The sequence below is a fragment of the Equus caballus genome, chromosome 1 (assembly GCF_041296265.1).
Source record: "Equus caballus isolate H_3958 breed thoroughbred chromosome 1, TB-T2T, whole genome shotgun sequence".
NCBI classification, from domain to species: Eukaryota; Metazoa; Chordata; class Mammalia; order Perissodactyla; family Equidae; genus Equus; species Equus caballus.
In genome coordinates, this window is record NC_091684.1 from 18368969 (window position 1) to 18393271 (window position 24303).

Here is a 24303-nt window from a genome sequence, read left to right on the forward strand (position 1 = left end):
GCAACTGTGGCCAAAAAATCAGTGCCTGCCTCCTTGCCTCGTTTGCTCTCTCAGACAGGATGCACAAGTGCTGACCCTACACAGCCCCCAAAGAAGAGGTGACCTTGTTCAGACACATAAAGAGGCTTCTTTCCCCACCTCCAGTGGCCTCATCTGGCACATTCTTAATGCATCTCTGGATGTCATAGGTCATAAATAATTGGCTCTCGAGCCCTTGGGTATGACTTTCAACACAGCTGAGAAGAGGCTCAACTAATTATTTAGGGGGTTTGGGGGGGAGGGGGCAGGGAGGTGGGTGGGGAGAGGTGGGAAAGAACAGCGGGTTGGGCTATTGGACTAGCAGCCTGACCCTGTGGTCCTGGCCAAGTCACCTGCTCCTTCTCAACCTCAGTACCCTCCTTGTAAAATAAGGGGTTGGAAGAGACACGAGGTGATCTCTACAATGCCTTTTTGGACCAATTCACTGTGATTTGCGTAGTTTTCCAGATGAGAGCAGGGCTGAGTCATTTGAATTGAAGCCACCCAAACAGTTTTTGACTTTCAGTCCTAAACTTATTTAGGCTATTTTTCTTCTGTAAATGTTACTGTGTATATAATGGGTACAAAAGTGATTCCCTGTTTTTTTTTTGGTTTTTTGGCTGAGGAAGATTTGCCCTGAGCTAACATCTGTGCCAATCTTCCTCTATTTTGTATGTGGGTCGCCACCACAGCATGGCTGCTGACGAGTGGTGTAGGTCCATGCCTGGGAACTGAACCTGGGCTGCTGAAGCAGGGCATGCTAAACTTAACCACTAGGCCACAGGGGAAGCCCCAAAAGGACTTTTTTTTTTTTAACAATAAAATATATCAATAATGATATAATTCATATACCATAAAATTCACCCTTTTAAAGTATACAATTCAGTAGGTTTTAGTATATTCAGAGCATTGTACCACATCACCACTATCTAAAGTCCAAACCATATTTATCACCCCAAAAAGAAGGCTTATATACATTAGCAGTCACTCCCCATTTCCCCTCCCCATAGCCCCGGTAATGACTACTTGATTCTCTGTCTCCATAGATTTGCCTATCCCAGACATTTCATATAAATGAAATGATACAATGTGTGACCTTTTGTGTCTGGCTTCTTTCACTTGGAGAGTTTTCAAGGTTGATCTACAGTGTAGCATGAATCATGTCATTATTTGTTTTCATGGCTGAATAATATTCCACTGTATGGATATATCACATTTTGTTTATCCATTTATCCACTGGACTTTTGCACTATTTCCATTTTTTGGCTCTTATCAATAATGCTGCTATGGACATTACAAGTTTTTGTGTACAATTTTTTGTGGGGGCATATATTTCCAATTCTCTTGGAGTTGCCAGGTCATATGGTAACTCTACATTTAACATTTTGAGGAACTGCCAGACTGTTTTCCAAAGTGGGTGCACCATTTTACAAATCCTACCAGCGGTGTAGGAGGGTTCCAGTGTCTCCACATCCCTGTCAACACTTGTTATTCTCTTTTATCTTAGCCTTCCTAGTGGGTATGAAATGGTATCTCCTTATGGTTTTGATTTGCATTTCCTTAATGCCTAATGATGCTGAGCATCTTTTTATGTGCTGTTAGGATGATGAAAATCTTGTTAGGATGATGAAAATGTTCTAAACTTAGATTATGGTCATAGCTGCATAACTCTGAAAATATACTCAAACCCACTGTGCTGTACACATCAAATGTGTGGACTTGATGGTATTTAAATGACATTTCAATAAGGCTGCTTTAAAAACTTATTGTGTGTACGTACAGTCCTAGGGCCAGGGAGCAGCGGGGAGAGAGCTTGTAAAGGTGCCGATTCTGAGTGTCACGGCCCGGAGAGAGATTCCATGGGTTTGGGAGAGTCCAGGCACCTGTGTGTTACCATACTCCCTTGGCAATTCTGATCCAGATCTCCAACCAAAGGTCTTACTCTGACAAGTGCTGCTCTGTGTGTTTGGGCCCAAGATACAGGAGCGAGGCCACAACTGTTCTCTATACAACCCATGCTTGGAGGCTCCAAGGGAATAAGGAAAGGTCAGCATATACTAACACAGATTTTAAGAAACATAATGTGCTTTTTCCTTTTGTACTTTCTTGTTTTTGACTTGTCCCTCATTCTGTTCAGGGCACCCATGGGCAGAGGAAAGGGCTGGGATAAACAGCCTGAAATAAAGTCAGTGGGGGTCCCTGGGGCCTGTAGGATCCCCAAAGTTCCTGCCCAGTGTGGGGATTTGTCCTTTTGAGCACACTGGCAGACCTATAGAGGCCTGAGGCTGGAAAATGGACCTCAGAGCTCAGGGTCTTTGCAACTGGAGGTGACGGCCATTAATGGCTGGGACCACATTCTTGAGCAGGACTTCAGTGGACACTAGCACACAGGGCATCAGAAACCAAAGAGGATCCAGAGATCAGAGTGGCAAGTGGCAAGGACAGGCATTCTTCCATGAGGGCTTGTGAAGAACAGTGTGTGTGTGTATATGTGTATATATGCGTGTGTATAACACATTCATATCCACCTAGATGTTTATGTGTGTATATATATAATACACACATATATAAAATATTTATACACAAAATACATGTATAGACCTATGTGCATATACACACACACATCAGCTGACTGGTGAGGAAAGTTAAGACCCCACTACATACATATATTTATAGGATGTGTACGAGCACATAAACAGCTACTCATCATTTTTAAAGCTCTCTCAATAACAGAACGGCACTTACTCTTTTTAGACCACAAAAACGAGGCTCCAAAAGCACGGTGAACTGTCCAAGCTGTGGTGGTCACCAGGGACAGAACTGGGAGGAGGAGCCAGTGTTCTTCCCAGCACCTCATGCTCTTTACCCCAGTCCCACCTTCACTAGTGCCTTCTCCCAGGTAAGTGACAATTACACACAATAGCAGCAAATACCTTTTTTCAACTTGCATTGAAGTTCCCACCTGAGACATTACCATGTAACAGTAAGGGGCAGCCCTGAGAGGGGAATTCTCATCACCCACTGTGCACAGCTGGGCGCTGGCAGCCAGCCCACAGCCCTCTCTGGAGCGATGTTAAGAGCAGATAGCTTCCTCCTAACCATGGCAGCATCTGATCGTACATACTTGAAAACCATCCTCTTGATTTTTGCCTTCACTTCCTGCTGGGTTGAAAATGAATCCAAGGGGAATTCCAGATGAGGGGCGGAACTGAACTGGAACGCTCCCACTCTGACCTGCAGTAGGAGACAGAGGGCCCAGGGGCCTGAGAGGGGGGTCAAGTCACAACATTCCTAAGGGGAAAGAAGAGAGGAGGACAAAGGTTAACGACCCTGCCTCCTGCCTACTCAACAAATACCAGCGCCGGCTCTTCTCCATTCTCCCTAAAAGAAGGATCCAAAAACCAGGAGGAGGATCTGGAAGGAAATATCAAAGCTGCTTGTGTTCTGCACTGACAACCACCAGTTCCATCTCCCCGGCCCCCATTCTGGCAGCTCGCTCAGCTGAGCTGTGAGCATCTTTAGGGCAGGGTCTGTGCTCACACGTACCAAATGCCTCCTAGATGTAGGTAGTTTTACACAATCACACACATTATTTCACTTACTCCACAGAGGCACTATTAATACCCACATTACTGTTGGAGAAACTACAATGTAGAGAGGATACAGATCTGGCCCAGGACTAGTAAGAAGGGGAGCCAGGCCATTGGACTTGGTGTCTATGATCTTCACAAGGCTCAGCTACACCATTTTTCTTCTCAGGAGCCAGCACAAGCCTTCAAGAAAATGCTCGCTGACCCAAGTCGGCCTGCCGCAGAAGCCAACCACAGCCATCATCGCTGGTCGCTCATCACTCACCACAGCCACCACACCCCGTGCTTGGTTGGGGGCAGGGGGTCAGCCCTTCCAGGCCTGCTCCTGCCATGCTAGGGAAAGACCAGCTCTCCAGACCAGAGTCAACAGCCTAACCTGAAACAAGTAATACTGGAACTGAGGTTCCTCTATAGTGGAGGGAGTGAGAGCCACTGGCGATTCCAAACAGATTATGCATCCTCCTTAAGGAGGCCATAGGAAAAAATGCAATGGCTTGCAAAACTGGAGAAGGAAATTGAGTCAGGTCATTCTGTGGACCCTCAGGACACTAGTGTGGCTAGAGCAGAGATGGCTATCAACATTTAGGTTTCCTCTCAAGGGCCCAAGCCCTGCACTTCATCATTGGCTCTCCAAAACCTCTGGAGAACCACATTCTCAGTTACTGTTCTCATAACTAACCCCACTTCTGGCCAAGATTGCAAATGGGCCAAGTGATTCATATTTAAGCAATGATGCTGCCTTTTGCTTACCCCTTGAATTCCTTCACTGATGAGCCCTTGGCAAGCCTGGGGCTTGGGAGATGATCAAAGCACTGGCCACACCAAGCTGGCTGCATCTGCTCCCAGTGAGCACAGCCCACTGGGCTTTCCTCCCACAGGAAGTTCTGAGGAGGAGCTGTTGACATCTTAACAAGGAAGAAATTTAAGTCTTGGATGGGCAAGTCAGGGACATGGACACTGGAAAAAAGAGCAGTAGAGAAGCTCAGGAAGAAGTTTCTGAGGAGCAACCTTTTTGAAATCTCCCTTGAATTTACTGTGTGATACAGGGGGCATCTCAAACTAGTGGGGAAAAGAGGGTCTAGTCAGTAAGTGATATTGGAACGACTGGATAGCCATCTGCAAAAGAATAAAGGATAAATTGCAAAGGGATTCAAGACTTATATGTGAAAAATGTAACCATGAAAGTTCTAGAAGAAAACTTGGGAGAATTCCTTCATAATTTCAAAGTGGAAAAGACTCCACTATGACAAATTCCAGAAGCCATAAAGGAAAGACTGATAAATCTGACTACATGAAGAAAACTTCTGCAGAGCAAAACATACCATAATGCAATCGAAAATGAAGAAATTATTTGCAACTCATGTCAGAGACAATGAGTTAGTTTCCCCAATATACAAAGAGTGTCTAGGAATTGATATGTATAAGACCAACAATCTGACAGAAAAATGGGTAAAGGATAAAACAGAGATCACCAGAAAAGGATATACATATGGCTTTTTAATATATGAAAAGATGCTTGACCTTACCACACTGAGCTGCCATTTTCCTATATCAGTTTAGCAAAAAGCCAAATACAACATTTGCAGGGGGAAACCAGGTCCTCAAACACTGTTGATAAGAACGTAAATGTTACAGCATCCATCGAGAGCAGTTTGTCAATATTTATTGAAAATTACAAATGGATGGGGCTATTAGGAATTTACCCTACAGACATACTTCCACATGTGTGAAATACAAGCTCACAGGATATTGGTAACAGCAAATATCCATCAATAGGGGTTCATTAATCAAACCTTGGTGAATTCTTATGATGGAATATTAATCAGCTGTAAAAAATAATATGTACCTATATTAATATCTGTATTACCTATAAAGCTAGATGTGGAAAGCCTTCCAAGATAATGCAAAGAGAAAAAGGCCAGGGATAGAGCAGGGTGCATCGTATGCTACCTTTTGTGTAAAAAAGGGGAAAATAAGAATATATATTCAGGGGCTGGCCTGGTGGTGCAGTGGTTGGGTGCGCACGTTCTGCTTCGGCAGCTGGGGTTTGCTAGTTCAGATCCCAGGTGCAGACGTGGCACTGCTTGGCGGGTTGTGCTGTGGTGGGCGTCCCACATAAAAAAAAAAGTAGAGAATGATGGGCATGGAGGTTAGCTCAGGGCCGGCCTTCCTCAGCAAAAAGAGGAGGATTGGCGGCAGATGTTAGCTCAGGGCTAATCCTCCTCCAGAAAAAAAAAAGAAAAAAAAAGAATATATATGTTCATATTGCTTATATTTTCATGAAGCAGTTCTGCAAGGTTACTCAAGGAAGCAGGTAGGGGCACTGGGCAAATGGAAAATGTGTGAGGGGAAGAGTACTTTTCATTGAAAGTCTTCTTACTGAACCATGTGAATGAATGAATTAGTTTAAAAAAAAAGTCCCTTGAGACCAACAGCTGGGCGTGTTTACTTGGGTTAAACAGGAAGGACACAACTTCAAAACAAAACACGACGGAAACAGCTTGAGTAAGTAGTTAAGGCATTTAATTTAATTGGTGGTTTGGGAGCCAAACAGTTGCCTTTTATCTTCAGTTGACTGCACGCTGAGGAGCCAGCATGTCTTACCGTGCTGCAATCAGTCAGCCCCAATCATTCTATTAGAGCCAGGAAGTGAACTTCTCAGCTTTTAAGTGTTGAGAGGAAGACTTCAAACACCTTAAATTCACCTCAACAACAAAGCACCCATAAAAAGCCTTAATTTACAGCTACCTGAAAATTTCTTCCCCGACAACTAAAGTTACAGAAAATAAAATAAGATGCAGATCAAATCCCCTGTATGTGGAGATAACAAGACGACACGAAAACGCAGCAGCAAAAACATGAAACCTGAAGCCACAAATCAGACCGAACCCTCTGAAATCGCCCAAATGCAAAAGCCCTTGGCCAGCATCCCAGCAAGGCCATCGGAGCCCCCTGGACGTCAAGATGCCCCCTCGCTCCCTGAAACAGACACCCAGCTCCTTGGCTGAACAAGTCTTGCCGGGAGAAAGTTTTTCTCAGGTCAAGCCCAAATATAACACCTGACCACCTGCATTCTGCCCTCTTAGCAAAACAGAGCCACTCTGTATCCTCTTTCACGTGAAAATGAGAATCAGCTTCCCCCATATATGGAGGTTTCCAGGCCTCTCACTGTCCTGACTACCTGTGGTGGGCACCGTCTGGCTTGCCAATCTCTAGCCTAAAAATCAGCCTCCAGAACTTAATGCCACATTCTAGACGTGGGCCAGCAACACTGAAATTAAGTTCCCTGAACTCTGGGGACCTGTGGGTCGAAATAGCTGCCCCCAACAGCACCAGCCATAAAGTCTTTTGTCATAGTTTTCTTACCCTCTCTGAGGGTGCTGATGGAATCTCTCTCTCTCTCTCTCTCTCTCTCTCTCTCTCTTTCTCTCTCTCTCTCTCACACACACACACAATGCCGTGTTGCCAGCTGTCCACTTGCTATGTGATAGCAGGGTGCGAATTCTGAGCGTCACCACCTCACCCTAGCCCAGGTGCTACCCACTAGGAGAGACAAATGATCTAATGGAGCCATTCCTGGGCTGAAAGTCAAGAGCCCCAGTTCTTCCACACTGAGCTCTCTTCTAAGATTGCTGTGCAACCCTGGGCAGTCACTTAGCCTCTCTGAGCCTGTTTCCTCGTCTGTAAAACATTCTCCAATAATCCACACAGCTCTTCCCTCCCAACTTGCCATCCACAGGGGTCTCCAGGCCACCCATTTCAGGACATACTACATCAATGCCAAGGTCAACAGTGTTTGATCTTTATGGCGCCTTCCTCCATGAGTAACTAGTGACACTTCACAGGGAATCACTTCCTTTTAAAAGCAAGCCCTGTTTGGAGGAGGGTGGAGATTCAGCAGTCCTTCGCCCCGGCCCTTTTAGAGTCTATGATGGGGTGATTTCACGGTTGGAACTTCCAGGCTGCTCAGGCCTAGAGGAAACGACATCTGCGACAGTGTCTTTGGATAACTGTGCGAGACTGCCTGAGGTCCAGGGTACAGTGCCTACTCTCCCCGAGGGACATGCTGTTCTCGAGAACATCTGGCCCTCATTAAAAGACACTTTTGCTCCTAAATCCTAGAGGTTTTTCTAGGATTAACCCAGGAATGTCATCTTGGAAAACCACTTCCTTCCTCAACCTGTATGGGTCTAGTCTCTAATTCAAGTAATTATGGCTTTCCAGATCAAAATGCCCTTCCTAAATTTTCATTTGATTTTTGAGTAGGTTCACATGGTTCAAAATCCATAAAGTATAAAAACATCTATACCGATCAGTCTCCCTGTGGACTTGAACCTCACCGACTCGGTTCCCAGCCTCCCCACTGCTCTTAGCCTCTCACAAGTCCCTCCAGAGTCGCTTCATGCAAATACAAGCAAACACCAATATCCACTCTGTGCACTTTCCTTTATTCTTCATAAAAAGTAACATATGCGCCATTTGCACCTTACTTTTCACACTTAATTTGTTTTGGTGTCTTTCCATATCAGAGAGCGTCCTCATTCACTTTCTGCAACAGCCCAGCGTTTCATCATATGGATGCACCATAATGGATTTACCTGTCCCTGGGAATGGGCATTTGGGTTGTCTGACATCTTTTACGATTACAGACCACACTGCAATGAATGACTTCATATGTGGGTTATTTTGCATCTGTGGGAGTATCTGTAGAATAAATTGCTGGGTCAAAGGGTCCAAGCATTTGTAATTTTGATGGACACTGTCAGATTCCAACCCAGAGAGGCTGCACACTTCCACCAGCAGTGCATGAGAATGCCAGTTTCCTACAGATTTGCCAGGGGAGCATGTCACCAAATTTTGGATTTTTGCTAATCCAGTAAGTGAAAAATGGTCTATTAGCCAGAGATTTGCTATTACATCGAGTGAGGTGGTTGGGCATTGTTTCATATGTCTAAGGGCCACCTGTGGTTCATCTTCTGGGAACTGTCTGTCTGCGTTCATTGCCTGTTTTTCTATTGAGTTGTTTCAAAATGCCCCTTTCAGCCACAAGAGCTACAGCTAACACACTCTGCTGATATTTAAGACCTGCTACTGTAGTAACAAAGAACAAGAAATGAATATACTGGCTGGATTCACTCAGGCATGAGTAGTTCCTTTCAAGTGAACACAGAGGGTAAGAGCTGTGCTTCATATTAAGACTCTAGTCTTTGGAGGTAGTTATAGTTTTTGTCTGCCAGCATGCTTTCCCTTTCCCACTGTTCCACAAATGCAACTTCTCTTTCTAGCAGGAAACCAAATCCACGTGTTCACTCCTCACCCTAAGAACATGGATGAGCACAGGACCCAGGTCAAGCCAGACAATCTCTTCCCTCTGACTACTGTGATTGGTCAAGGGATCATCATGTGACCTATGCCTGCCCAATCGGAGCCCTCCCCAGGACTTCTGCCAGATCTACAGGGAAAGAAGTCCACTTTCTTTTCCCTGGGGTCACTAGCTTGATGGACAATGCAGGGCACTCTGCTATGTGAGGAAAACCTACCTGGAAGCCAACTGAGGAAAGCAAAATTGAGAGGAGGAGAAAAAGAGAGGGACTGAGCCCTTGGATCCCACTGTGCCTGGAACTAGGATTCACCCCCTCGGTCTTCCCAGATCCACAAGCCAGGAAATGCCCTCTTCTACTGAAGACGGGGTTTCTGTTACTTGCAATCAAAGATGCCCTAACACAAAGATGACAAGACTTGCACGCACCCTCTTGAGGTTGATGTCCAGAGCGTCACAGACCGTGATGGCAAAGTGCTTGGACCTCTCGAAGCTCCCTTTCCCGACGCTGTGCGAACCATCCATCAGGAACAGGATGTCCACGGCAGCGGAGCACCACATCACTAGGGGAGAGTGGGACAGAGGGTGGCGGCCAGCTTCCCTGCAGTCTGGTCCCAATAGGCTCTCACCCAAAGCAGAGTGGAGTGGGAAACGACCCTGTGGCGGGTCAGGCTGCTGCTCCTCTTAGCACGATGCGGGAAATAACACTGCACAAAGTCCCGGCCAGAGGCAGCCCTCTTCTGCAGCGGGAAGCACACCCCCACCAGGGGCATGATGCTCGTCAACAGGCCCTTAGGTGAAAGCCTGCATTAGTGGAAGAGTCTATTTCAACAACACTAACTGAGCCATATGAGAGGAGGAGCTACCCGGCCAGTGAGGGACACTGAAGAGCCGTGGTCCAGCCCTCGGGGCCCAGGATCTAGTCCAGGACACAGCCAGGCACCCTGTACATGAGGCCACGTCACCCAAGAGTTCAAGCAGTAACAGCCGGCACTGACAGCATCTTTCCTACAGGCCAGCTGCTGCTTCAAACGCTTTATGTACTAATTTATTTAATTCTCACAACCACCCTGAGACAGAGGACTATTTTTTAAATTTTTAACAGTTTTATTGAGCTATTATTCACATACCATACAATTCACCCATTTAAAGTAAACAGTTCAGTGGGTTTTAGTATCTTCACAGACACATTCCATCATCAGCTCAATTTTAGAACATTTTCTATCACCTCAAAAGAAACCCTGTACCCTGGAGCTATCACTTAGCTCCCCACCCCTACCCCCAGTCCTAAGCAGATTTGCGATATTTATTTCCACTAGAGAGATGAAGAAAGCAGGGCACAGGGTAATTCAGTAACTTTCCTAAGGTCAAAGTACCAGGAAGTGGAGCTGAGAATCAAACCCAGGCTGTCTGGGTCCAGAGTCCATACCCTACCACCTCACCTCTCATGTAAGAGAGTGAAGTCAGAGACACACCAGCGAGTCAGAGCAGCACAGCGAGAAGGTGACACCCAGATGGCAGCGACTGAGGAGGATTTCACCAGAGAGGGAAGGAAGGGACACACAGAGCCTCTGGGAATGGGCTGGCGTGGCTTGAGCATGTAGAGGGGATGCTAATTAGGGTGGAAGAGGAAGGAACATGGCGGCAGACAAGGCTGGCTGGGTAGATGGGGGTCATGTAACAGAAGACCTCCAAGCATGGGCCAAGAAATTTGGCAACAGAGATTTACCTAGAGTTTTTACCCAGGAGAAGGACTTGGTCAGACCCGTTTGGGGAAAATGACTCTGGTCACAGCATGAAAGGAAGATGGGAGTGGAGCAGAAACTGTCTGGAGTAACATGGCTTCCCTTGGGTCTGTCATGCAGAGGCTGAAATGGGCGTTTGGAGGGTTGAGTAAAACGTGGGCTTACTTTTGCTGGCGGCTGAAATCTTCCCAATGGTGTCCCTGCTCACGTGGACTTCCTGAAGAGGCAGGGACGGGGGCACTGGGAGAGAAAACACCAGAAGGAGTCATGACAAGGCAGAGAGGGGAGGCATCTTAGTTTCCACAATATGTGACCAGGTAAAAAGAGAGAAAAGAGGAATTCAATGATACTGTATCTCAAAAATTACCAGAGGGATAGCATAAAGAAACCCCCAACTGCCCCACTTCTATCAGGGATCTTTGTACTTAAATGTGGGTATTTTGAAGAGAAAAATTAAAAATATATACAGAGGGGATATAGAGAGCCTGGGATTCTGATGAGTTTTGCCCCTAGTTAGGCATAATAACTGGGTGTGTCTCTGGGGTGCAGCTCCTTGCTATAAAAATTAACCTTGGATGTGAACAGACAATTCATAGAAGAAAGTGAATTCATAGAAAAGCACAAGGGGAAATGTTCAAACAGGTGACAGAATCCTCTAACTCAAACAATGAGATATCCCCCTGCCTTTTTTTTTTTGGTGAGGAAGATTGTCCCTGAGCTAACATCTGTGCCAATCTTCCTCTATTTGTATGTGGGGTGCTGCCACAGCACGGCTTGATGAGTGCTGTGTGGGTCTGCACCTGGGATCTGAACTGTGAACCCCGGGCCACTGAAGCAGAGTGCACAAACTTAACCACTATGCCACTAGGCCGCCTCAAGATACCCTTGTAAACATGAAATTTAGATGATCAACTTCTAAATTTAAATGTAATTGGGGAAACATTAAATCAGGAAAAAACTTTCCAGTGGTGGCACTGTAAATTGGTACAACCCTTCTGGAAAACAATTTGGCCAAATGAATTGAGAGTCATAAAAACGCTCACACCATTTGGCCCTGTAGTATTGCACCTGGAAACTGATCTGAAGGAAAAACAATTTCAGAGAAGGGAAAACATGCATCAAGCCACTCCCTTCAATGTTATTTGTGACAGAGGAATGCTGGAGATAAAAAAAAATCGAAAGAGTCAGGACTTTGAGTAAACTTTGATATATTCATTCAGCGCAATGACTATGAACAAGGGCTAAAAAGTTTTGGGGTTTCCTACTTCCTGTTCATGGATGAGTCTTTTGTTCTCTTATATGAAAGCCAGTTAATTTGTAATAATGGTACCTGAGCAATCATTAACAATTTAAAAAATAGACTTTGAGGGCAGGGATAACATGCCAGGAAGCCCCAGGATTGCCACACAGCGAGCCCACCATGATGCAAGTCCTGAAGGCAAAGAGGGGACCACTTGGAGGGATAATGTGAAAAGGGTCGATATCTGGTGGCAGAAGTACACATGCCAATGCTTTATAAATGCCAACGTCTGGTGGGTCAGCACAGAGGAGACCAAGCTGGGGTGGGCAGAGCCCAGGAGCAGGCCAAGCCAGGGAGGGGGCACAGGAAGGAAGATGAGCTTGGGGGCTGCTGGGGAAAGAGGTTAAGTGGGGGGGGGGGAGTGGCAGGGAATCACACATGCAGGGATGTTGCGCTCATGGGGATTTGCAAATGCCAGGAAAGTGACAAGGAGGGGGACACCAAAAGATGATATTGGGTTCTGGGGGGGATGCTTCCTGTTTGCAGCCCCCCCAGAGGTTACTGGTCAACCATCTCCACCTCTATGGCTCCTCCCCACTCACTATTCCCTGGGGAGAACTACACTAGCTTCTGGTTCTCGCCGCCGCCCCAATCTCTGAGCAGATAGTTTCCGCTCACCTGATTTGCCCTCCCCCAATCGCTCCTCATGGAGAACATGGTTCTAGGCCAGTATGCGGAACCAGCAATTAGTGCCACAGTCAAAAGCTTCAGACAAACAGCTTTCATGAGGTCTAGGACACTGCCACTGCCGTTTTCCCACCAGAGGCAGAGACAACACATAAACTACAAACACAGACAGTGGACTGAATTAAAGAAAAGAAAATCTTCCGCTTCCATAGAAAATGGCAGATGTTGGGACAGAGGCAGGGGCAACACATCCAAAAACATCCCAAAACAGAAGAACATGAAGTTACTCAATAATTCAGCAACCTGATCTTCCAGAAAATAGATGCTTTCTGCTTTACGGCGTTCAGACATCATCAAGATCCTGCCAATTCGGGGGCCCCGAAGCCCACCCCATAATGTGGTGCTGCTCCCCTGGGAGCTCCCCACTTGCCCCTGCCCTCCAGAGCCCAGCCCAGCTCTCTGCACACAGCAGGAGGACACTAAGGTTTCCTGACCGCGTCCACAGATCATTGGCAAAGGAGCTGAGGAATCCCAGAGGCCCTGCAGGAAACCACTGTGCCTTTATAAATGTCTGACCAGCAAATTCTCCAGGTGCAGACACACCAGCCGTCTCCCCTGGATGGGAGGAAAGAGCATCCCCAGGACCAGAGACCACTCACCGAGGATGAGACTCAGCTAATGCACCTCCCTGTACAACATGCTCGGGGGTGCCGGGCTTCAGGTGAGCCCCTTGTGCCTGACTGACATCGCCACTGCTCCCCTGTGAAGTCACCTCAGGACTCTGCAGAGGTTCCCCTGGAACAGGGAGCTGAGGAATGTGTGATAGCTGCTTCCTCTTCTAACCAACTCAGCCCACACCTCTGAAGACCACCTGTCTGGGCTCCAGAACTTGAATCTCCTGGGGGGATGGGTGGTGCTAAGGAGCTTGCAGGATTGAGAATCACTAATCTAATCAAACCCTTTCACTTTACAGATAAGAGAGCCAAGGCTTAGGGTGATCATTCCTGTACAGTCTTGTCTGCCCTAGATGAGCCCAGAGTGGTGGGGCCAGCCCAGGAGTCAGGAGACTTGGGTTGTCATCCCAGCTCTGCTACCAATAGCTGTGTGACCCAGGACAAGTCACACAGCCTCTCTTGGCCTCCCTTGCCTCATCTGCACAACCCAGCAACGGTCAGATCAAGTGCTCTGCAAACTGGACAGGGTCACAGAAGGTGAAGTTCCACAATGAGCTGGAACAGAAATTTTACTGGGCCTGGGCCTCCAGGGACTGTATTCAAACCCTGTCCTCAAACACGTCTCATTTCTCCCCAGTCCCTTGGCCATGAAGCTACTGTGTTCCTTCATCCACCTGTATGGCTCAGAGAGGGGACAGTAGGTGGGCTGAGCAACCACCCCCTTCTTCCAGCCTCTCTTATCTCTCCTGCTCTGGGGAATAGGCGGGTGACAGCAGCCAACTCAGCAGAGAGAGAGTACACCTACTCACAGAAACACAGACGAGGGAGGAATTGCAAGAGAGAATCTCAGAGTCCACAAGAGGATGCTGAGCCAGCCTCGGACAGCTGGTCACCCAGTCCACTTGTTCTTACTTGTGGGACAACAATCCGCAAAACACACCTACTCCTTTGTACCATCTCATATTTCAAAGAGGCTAGAACTTGGAAGGGACAGAGTGGGAAGTAACAAGAAAACTGATTGGCTCCGTTATTCATTCATTAATCTACTTCTTGAGCACCGACCAGGTGCCAAGCACAGCGCTAGGCACCGAGATTACACAGTAGTGAATAAAGAATATATGCAGAGTCTCTTGCTCACGGAACTTACATCCGGTAGAGAAGATGGATACTAATTTTTAAGTTTTACACGGAAGTAAACTCATGCCTGTGTTACATGTTACACAGCAGAGGGACTCAGGGCTACAGGAGGTTTTAATAGGGGGATCTGATCTGATCTGGGGGTCCAGCAGGAAATGTGCTAGGTGCCGAAAATGATTAGGAGTTTATCAGGGCAGCAGTGTTGGGGTGAGGGGGTGATTCAGGCAGAGGGGCCACGATAACCAAGAACCCCTAAGGTGAGAGGGAGCCAGGATGCTGGGCAGGACTGGATGGAGTGTAGGCTGCAGCACAAAGGGTGGAGGGAGGGGGCACCGGAGGGGATGAGAGGTGGCATGGGTCAGATCAGACCTCTTAAGAGCAATGGGACATCACTTAAAAGTTTCAGGCACGGGGTGGGAGTGGAGAGGGGTCTAGATATGATCAGATTTGCATTTTGAAATGGCTGCTGTGTGGAGAATGGGCTGGAGTGGGACCAGGAGGGCCCAGGGACACAAGTCAGGAGGATACTGCAGTGGTCCAAGCACGAGATGATGGGGCTTAGACTAGGCAGGTGACTGTGGAGTGGAGAGATACAGATGCATTCAAGAAACCTTTAGAAGTTAAAATCGACAGGATGTGAGGCAAACCAAACCCCTCAACATCTTACCCCCCCACCAAAAACACTTACCTCCGGCAAACAGGAAAACGCAGATGGCTTCCAGCAACAGGAAAGAGGGCATGTTGGTAGAACTAGAGGGCCAGGACAAGAAAAAAAGCATCAGCAATTAGCTCTGTGAGGTCCCCAAGTCGCACCCCCAAACAAGAGGACAACTACTCAGCCTTTCCCAGGGCACAAATAGGACTCTAGAAACCCCTCCTCGCCATAATGACTACAGTAGACTGGAGTTGACGCAAATTCCCAAAAAGCCACAGAAGACTTTACTCCCGTGACTCTGATTTTAAAGGACAGTCTAACATCTTCAGACACCCCCCCTCCCAGACCCCCAGCTCCTTCAGACTCTAGCAAGGTATGCTCTGTCCAGGCGACCCAGGCAGGAGACCTGTGTCCTGGCTGGGCCTGGGCCCTGACTAGCCACGTGACCTTAGGGGACGTCCCTCCCTCTCAGCATCTCCACGTCTTCATGAGGAGCTAGACTCTGACAGGCTGAAGACTTGATTTCAATGTCTTCATTTTCTGAAACCTAGCAGGTCACCAAATCTGCACTTTCTAAATTATTTATAAACAGTAATGTGGCAGAGGAAGAAACAAAAGTCTTTTTGTTAAGTTTTTATTGCCTAATAATGCTTATAGTAAGGGTAAAATTCAGATCCATGGGGTCTGATATTTATCAATTATTTTTCTCTGTTTTTTTTTTTTTTTTTTGGAAGGTATGCTTTTTGGTGAGGAAGATTGGCCCTGAGCTAACATCTGTTGCCAATCTTCCTCTTTTTTTTTCCTCCCCAAAGCCCCAGTACATAGTTTATATCCTAGTTGTAAGTCATTCTAGTTCTTCTATGTGGGATGCCACCACAGCATGGTGTGATGAGCAGTGCGTAGGTCGGCACCCAGGATCTGAACCAGCGAACACTGGGCTGCTGAAGCAGAGTGCGAACTTAACCTCTTGGCCATGGGGCTGGCCCCCTATTTATCAGTTTTTGAGGGAGGTACTAGGGTGGAAAGTGAGAGCTTTTAATAAGAAACTATAAACTGTATCTCTGATCCCATAAGGGCACAGACTTGAGGTTTACTTCTAATTTTAGCTGTGAGGCCCAAGAAATGCATTATTACCATTATTATCATTTGAATCACAAAGAGTTGACACACAATTCAAACAGTCCAATGTTTTAGCAAGTGTACCTGTAGCACAAGAACTGAAAGGGGTCATACAGAATGAAATTCAGACTTTTTCCCCAGTATAATTTAGCAGGGAAAAATCTAAAAATATCTTAACAATAGGTTCTAGAAATTCTATTTTTTGCCCTTTGGGATCCAATACATTCAAGATCTCAGCCTACGGTTTCTCTGCATTGAATTTGCCCATTAAGAAAAGACTTGGAAGGGGCCGGCCCGGTGGCACAGCAGTTAAGTTCGCACGTTCCGCTTCTTGGTGGTCCGGGGTTCGCCGGTTTGAATCCCGGGTGCGGACATGGCACCGCTTGGCAGGCCATGCTGTTGTAGGCGTCCCACATATAAAGTAGAGGAAGATGGGTACAATGTTAGCTCAGGGCCAGGCTTCCTCAGAGTCTTTTGGAGGACTGGCAGTAGTTAGCTCAAGGCTAATCTTCCTCAAAAAATAAATAAATAAATAAATAAAAGGGGAAAAAGAAAAGAAAAGACTTGGAAGAACAAAGCAATGCCACATGGAGGTCTTACTAAAGTTTCCTTCCAGTAAACACGTAGCACTGACACGCATTCAGGAGAGAATCCTGGGCAGAGATATGGAAGGGAAGAGCTGCAGGACGCCAGGGGAACCCCGGGTTCTAGAGCAAGGCAGAAGGAGAAGTGTCAGTCACTGCGTGGGGTACCCAAGAGTGCAGCCGCATCGGGGAAACTCACTCCAACCTGATGCACGCGGCTGGGAAAAGTCCCTTTAACATCCTAGATAAGCACCACCCTTCTGCATCTCAGAACACGGATCACAAGGCAGGAGCACCAAGCTTTCATTTATGTATCCTGGGGCTTCAGACCTCCCCGCCTCCACTGGGGATGCCACTTCTCCAAAATACACAGCAGAAGCTTCCTGGCCATCTTTAGCAGCTCACCGAAGTGCCTTGAACTTACCCTGCACTAAAATGAATTCTCTTACTTGTTAGAGGAACTCGCACTCCACCACTTCTGCCAGGCATTGAAATCACACCTGCCAGCTGCAGGAACCAAACAGAACTCAGACTCCGAATTCAGAGGATGTGCTGAGCACGCTGAGAGCAACAGCTGCCTTGAAAATCAAAGTCACCCAGGAAATGTAGATTCTTAATTTGCGGAAAAGATTAAAATGGCCCACTCATGTTCATAAAGGTGCTATTGCCAGTTACTTGGAATTGCAGGACATATGAATAAACAGTGGGGGTGGGGGTGCTTTCATGGGACAGTGCTTACCCCTAAGCCTGCATTCCCACCCTCAGGGAGCAGGAGCTAGGGGAGAAGAGCTCACAATATGGTGTGAAATTAAAGAGGAAACTCAGTGGATGAAGGATGAGGTCACTGAGGCTCAGAAGGGGAGGTGTCCTGGGCAGTCCCACAGCGCAGGTCTCGAGCTCCTGATTCAATGAGATTTCCTCTAATCATGCTGCTTCTAGAGCCACTGCTCAGAACTCCATCCACATTGAGCTGGCACACCCATAAGTGACTACTGACAGGCAGGGGTCACACCTGCCCCATGGTGGCAGAGAGCCTGCACCAGAGTCCAGGGCCCCGCTTCTCATCCGATGCCATGTGACCCCATGAGAGGCTGTGGTTCCTCACTTACAAAAGGAGGAGGGTGGACCAGATGCTGCTAAGGTGTCTTCTGGTTTTAAACATCCCCTTATGGTCTCCCCTCCATCACAGACCTATGATGGTGAGACCTTACTCAGCTCGTCGGATTTTGAAATATTTCTGAAACAAACTGAATCAAGTGTCCCAACCAGCTGAGTGTCCTTTTGTTTCACATAACTAAGAGGCTCATGGCTTCCCCTAATCTCAGTGAAAACTACAGAGTCAATATTGCAAGAGCAAGGAAGTCAGGGGCTTCCCAGACACAATCAAAGGGAGAAAGGTAGACGGAGAGGATGTGGGCTAGCTGAGAGGCCGACGGGCTTCCTGCTGGCTTCCAGCTGGGCGGGTGCCAGCAAGGCTGACTCCCCACTTTCCTTTCCCCCAGGGACATATTTTCTTTCCTCTTAGTCTACACAAGGGATGCAGGACAAGTCCCCACCTGCGGCCTGGGGGCCAGGCAGGGGCGAGGCCTGGGGCCGAGGGGCCGTGCAGGGCAGAGGTAAAGGACTTCTCAATGCTGTGTAGTCTTTGGGTCCAGGATGATTTTCTGACGTCACAGCTTCTGACCTTGGGCACATGCAGGACTCCAAGGTTCAGACCTGTTACTTTGTTATAAAACCAGGGTGCCAGCAGCCTCCCCAGGCTGCCGTGAGGACAAGGTGGAAGTACAGAAGGTCCCTGCCGCATAGCAAGGCACTCAGTACACAGGCTCCCTCCCTCCGCTAGGAGACAAACCTAAGTGCCTTCACCTGGCTCTGCTATGTGCCTCTGCTTGCCCAGGTGAATGTTTTCCTGAGTCACCTAAGTTTCTGCTCATTAGAACAAAACTTATGTTGGCAACCGGCAAATCGATGCAAGAAGTCCAATGCCTCCTCATACGTGTTAGGATCAGATGGGGCTGGCTCTGGGACCTCAGCAGCACCTCCCTCCCCTGTCCCGGAAACACAAGGTCTATTGTCATGGCCCACACTGAAACTGCCTGCTGAGATGTTTATCTTGCCTGCATCTTAGTCTCTGTTGGAGCCCCAGCTGTGGGCGCCCAGCACGCAGTAGGTGAAATACGCGCTTGCTGTACAAAATAAATACTATCATGCCCACCACTGATGGGCCAGAGGGATGCTTCCAGACAAACCTTTGTGCTCACTGTATTTTTTTTATACCAAGATAAGTGAAACTAATGCTATTTCGATGCTGGTAAAGTATTAATAGCACTCTTTACCATCTCTTCCCACCCAATCATCTCAAATGTGCAGCTTATTTCCCCCTCCTCACTTATCAAAACTTTCTTGCAATACTAATTCCACATTCTAAATACGATCCTACGTCTGAAAACTTTTTGAAAAGGACAAATTCCACAGTAAAAATCAACAGCTACTACCATCTAGCGAGCTTTTACTGCGTGCCTAGCACCCGACTCCAATCTCAAGGGTCTTCTCTCTCCCAATCCGCACAGCCGGCCAGAGTGTATTATCCCCACTTTCCAGATGACAAAACTGAAGCATACAGAAGTTAAGTGTTTGGCCCCAGGTTACACAGCTAATAAATGCACTGGACTCCATTCTGGCCTCCCAGTAATCTGTTCAACCTGTCAGTTCCTGATCCTGGGGATCAGGATAGAGGAACAGAAAGATCATGAAAAATCTGCCACTCGAAATCCTGCCCTTTGCAGTTTTCCACCCAGGTAATAACCTGCCAGCAACTCCCAAACTTGAGTACCTAACATGAGAAGATTTCCAGAGCTTTCTGCATTTTTGTACAAAGTAGTCAGGAGCAGTCTGCAACCCAGGGGCAGAAACAGATTTGTTCCCAGGTAGACCTTGTCAAGCCTTTTCCATTACAGGACACCTGGCTCACCACATTTCTTCCTTTCTGTTCCATTACTCATGCTAATCCCACACTTTCTTCCTGGCCTCTGGGGTTCTCACACATGGAGAGATGCCCTCCGCCCTCCAAACCTCTCATCTGATTGTTGTCTTCAAATCCTCATTCCACGCGGCACCGGCCACATTTGGGACAGCAGGTGAGCGAGGTTTGCTCCAGGGCGCCACAAAACACTGCACTCGGGACTTGCATTTCCCAAGACACAGGAAGAAACGAGGGCCGAAACAAGGCTACTTTTGAAAAAGAAGGGCCAGACTGGCGATAGCTGAAGGCAAGTTTGCAGCACAATGCCCGCCTTCTCCTCTATGATCGGAAATGAAACGAGTGCAGGGTGAAAATGGAAACCACTTCCACTCCTTAGAAAATGCAATTCCAACCCCGAATATTAGATTAGGGCTTGGCAGCCTTCTCTCAGGCAGCGGGATGGAAATCTGAGCCCTTTATAAGAACAGGCAACACCTGAACAGGAAGACGTGAAAATCGGAGGTAAAAGTCTTGGGCCAGGAAGCCCCTGCTGTCTTCCTTGTCCGTTTGGTGAAACACTTGGCTCAGGCCCAGAGAGTCCAGGGAAGTGGATGACACGTCTCCAGTTTGATACGGCAGGGCGAGCGCTTTCCAAGCTGCTCGGGGAAAATCATGCTCCCACCCCAACTCCCCCAGCTGCCTAAAAGAATCACAAATTTTCAGAACCCAATGGTCGACAACCAGAAGTCAGCACCAAGGGATGAGCACCATGCCGTGTGGATTCCCTGGATGGCTGGGGAGAAAGCTGGGTGGAGAGGCATAAATCGCAGGGCCTCCCGCACTCGCCACACCTGCTAAGCATCATTTTTAGCCAGAAGAGATTTTGATCTTCGTTTTGATGATACTTGAAAATCCTTTATTTAAGTTGTACAGGACCCAAATTCACTGCCGTGGCACTCTGGGAAGCAGGCACACAGGACTGGAAGTCCAGAGACAGAATTCCAGACCAGCTCTGCTTCTAACCAGCTACGTGACTGCCAACAACAACTCCCCCCCCCCCCCCCCGCCGCCTCAGTTCATTCATCTGTCAAATGGGATGAATCTCAGTTTCAGACTCAACCAGTCTTGTAGATCCAATGAAATCGCGTGTGAAAGGCCCTCCTAATGGAAAAACACTTCCTAAATGCACGATGTTAAGAGCCTATCATTACATTTAACATATTAATTTCATCTAACGACACTCATAACCTTATAGGGTAGACATGATCGTTTCCATTTTTACATATGTGGAAATGGTCTTGGAGAAGCTGGGGCCCAAGGTCAAAAAGCTAGTAAATCACAAGCTTGGCATCAGGCCCAGGTCTTCCGATGTGGCCAGCCTGATCATGACAAGAAGTGCACAGGACACAGACAGAATGGAAAAAGAACCCGTCGTACGTCAGGAGACCTGAGCATGAGCCTCTCTGGTAAATTCCTTCACTTCAGACACTCAATTTCCTTCTCTCGAAAATGAGGGTGGCATCGCCCATCCTATTTCCCTGGAAAAGGTGTTGCCACTGTCACACAAGACCACGATGCCTGGGCAGGGGCAGTTTCCTAAGTGGAGATCAGAGAAGTCCAGTTCAAGAGAAGGAACTCAGGATCAGGAAAGGAAGCGAGGGATGGAGAACAGTGATCATACACAGGGTAGCCTGGCAGGTAATTCTGTGGGTGGGAGAGGAAGAGGAAGCCGGCTGGAGCTGTTTAGAAGGTGAACGGGTAAACTAAAGGAAAGGAATACAACCTGAATGATGGTACTCAGCCGTCCCAGGTCTCTGGCCTGGGGTGATGCTGACGTGGGGGTATTGCATGGGATAGACCCTCCCTTGTGCAGGGTCCCTAAGAGATCTCCAGTAGCCTGGTAGATTATAGGAGGGATTTGTTCTATTTTAAAAAAATATCCTTGGGGCCGGCCTGGTGGTGTAGTGGTTAAGTTTGTGTGCTCTGCTTTGGAGGCCAGGGGTTCACCGGTTGGGATCCCAGGCGCAGACCTACACACCACTCATCAAGCCACACTGTGGTGGTGCACCACATACAAAACAGAGGAAAAATTGCATGGATGTAGCAGGGACAATCTTGCTTACCAAAAAAACATACACATATACATTATATATATCCTTGTGGGATGAAATAAATTAGCAATTCTGTTACAGTCCTCTCAATTAAAACAATTAATTTTTTTCACTGATCTGTCGACTACCAAAGTTTGAGGACCATTGTCCTTAAACACCTCATCGTGTTGCTGACCCTTCCACTGATACAATTACATGAAAGTTAATTTGTTCAATAAAAACTATTAAGCATCTGCCCTGTGCCCAGCACTGTCCCAGGTGTTGGGGAGGTAACGGAAATGCTCCATAAGATGCACACATGGTGCAGGCATGCTTAAGAAAAGGCTTTTACATTTTCACCACTTATCTCCAATGCCATCACTTGACAATTAATGACCCTGCTGTTTATGAAGCCCTTTAAAACCCAAAAGATCGGGTTCCTGGCAGACTCTCCCATTTTCCCTCAAGCAGTCTTCCACCTTCTTTGAGTCTCAGTTTCCTCATCTGTAAAAACATAGGCATCTGACTGGTTCATTCCAGGGGACTCGAGCCTATTGAGCGGGAGGGGAAATAGCTACTCTAAGTTTCGGATGACAGACCAAAAACCAGATTTAAAGAAAAATATATCTGTCATTGATGGTTTTCAGTCAAACAGACAGGGATGATGAAGGAAGGAATCCCCCTGGCCCTTTGGGGTTTGCCTGGGGACCTAGTCTGGGAAATCCTTACACCATCAAGAAATGGCTCTGAGCTGGATTTCCACAAAAGACAACTTCGTAATTTGAAAACCGTTCAAAGTTCCAAGACACCAACACATTGCATGGTGTCCCCATTGAAAGGCCCCTCTAAGCTGGAGAGCCATTGGTTCTTCAGTGAAACGGCAGCAAGGTGCCTTCCTCTCTTCTGCCTGGGTGCCCACCATGTCTTTAAATCTATGCCCCCTAGCAAGTTTCAAAGGTGTAATTTTGAGACCCTCTCTTTTACGGTCCCAGCAGGTGGCCAAGAGCCGAGCCCTGGGCAGAAGTGCAGGAAGCAGAGCTAGGTCAGCTGGCCCGAGGGAGGCAGGGTGTCCCAGTATGTGAAATCACCAGGGAGGACAAATCCCCCAAACTTCCCATTGCTCAACGGCCAGTTTCTCAGGGCAGCGGGCCCCTCAGGTGCAGCTTGCAGAGACTTCGCTGGGAGCACTCAGCTGCCTGAGAAAACTGCACGGTAGGCATCTTAACACCTGCACCTGAACTGTAAAAGGGGTCAGGGGGAGTTCGGGCATGTCCTCGAAGCCTTTACGCAAAAGGCGCGCCCCTTCTGCTGGCGCCAGGTTAGGGGGTCCCATGACTATGCCAAGCAGGTCGGATTTGACACGTGGTTCCCTCCTCCACCCACAGCCACCGAGTCCCTGTCCCCTTACCTGCGGTCCGCGCTCCAGTGCTTCCCGAGAGAGAGAGGCCCTCGAGCCCTCCCGGGCCGATGGCGGGGAGCCGGAAGGCGGCGCGCGCCAGGTGCGCTCTGCCCGGGACGCCGACTGCCGGGGGCGCGCGGGCCTCGCCTCGCGGCGGCGCCCCGACAAAGCGCACACAATGCCGAACAAAGCCCGCAACGCCGCGGGGCGCACGCTCGCCGCCCTCCGGGCCGGGGCGGCTGGGGGCCGAGCGGACTCCTCTCCTGGGAGCGCGAAGGAGTAACCGGCGCTCCTTCCGAGGTCGCTAGCGGGGGCCGGGATGCGCGTGCCCTGCAGCGCGGAGACAGCGCTGGGCTCCGACTTCGCGGGACGAGCGCACGGCGGGCCTCGGACACCGGGGCGGCTCTGCTGGCCCGCGCGGGCGCGGCTCGGGCCAGGGGGCGCTGCAGGCCCACAGGAGGGGCGTCCCAGGGGTGGGAGCCACGTGGGACACCTGTATTCCTTACAGAGGGGTGGCGGCGAGACGCGCGGGCGGACCCTGCTGGGGTTGGACGCTCTGTCCCAAGGGGCGTGCATCAGGCGCTTCTGGGAACCCGGCCAACGTCGCCTCTCGCGGTTAACGAGGCTTTGGCCAAGGTGGGCAAATAAACAAAGGTACCTCCTTCTGCGCGGGCCTCCCCGCCTCTGAGCGGTGCAGCAGGGAGCAAGCACTGTGCCATCCGCTGTCGACTCCGCAGGTTTTATTGCACCGACGCAAGCGAAAATGTTGACTTTGGCATCGCTTCTGTTTGTCGTGGCAATTGCCGTTTGTTTACCTGTCTGTCCTGTTATTGCAGTTGGGCATTAATAAGCAGGCCTTTTGGCCAGCATCTCGTTTAAATCTAGAAGGTGCCTGATTTTTTAAAAATCAAATGCCGCAAAGCAAAATAGCACGATGCGTGGCACAATGCCTTGTACATAGTAGGCACTCAAACGTTGGCTATTATTGCATAGCATCCAGCCCTGGTGGTCAAGTGGTTAAGATCTGGCGCTCTCACTGTGGCGGCCCGGGTCCCTTTCCAGATCAGGGAATCACACAACCTG

At 48.4% G+C, this 24303-nt stretch overlaps 1 protein-coding gene across 8 annotated transcripts in view; it reads right to left on the reverse strand.

The window, feature by feature from the left end:
• The window catches only part of VWA2 (von Willebrand factor A domain containing 2), a 48257-nt gene extending 24323 nt beyond the window's left edge, over positions 1-23934 (reverse strand). For 2 of the 8 annotated variants that reach the window (XM_070219915.1, XM_070219905.1), the window contains exons 1-5: positions 23230-23934; positions 15100-15161; positions 10839-10913; positions 9358-9491; positions 3143-3252 (exon numbers count right to left, since the gene is read on the reverse strand). In XM_070219915.1, the coding sequence (XP_070076016.1) occupies positions 3143-3252; positions 9358-9491; positions 10839-10913; positions 15100-15151 (371 nt within the window). In that variant the 5' untranslated portion in view covers positions 15152-15161; positions 23230-23934. Of the gene's footprint in view, positions 1-3142; positions 3310-9357; positions 9492-10838; positions 10914-15099; positions 15162-16785; positions 16893-19841; positions 20072-23229 lie in introns of those variants that run through there. The other 6 variants (XM_070219906.1, XM_070219895.1, XM_070219926.1 and 3 more) reach the window with 5 other exon arrangements.
• Between the last annotated feature and the right edge of the window lie 369 nt (positions 23935-24303).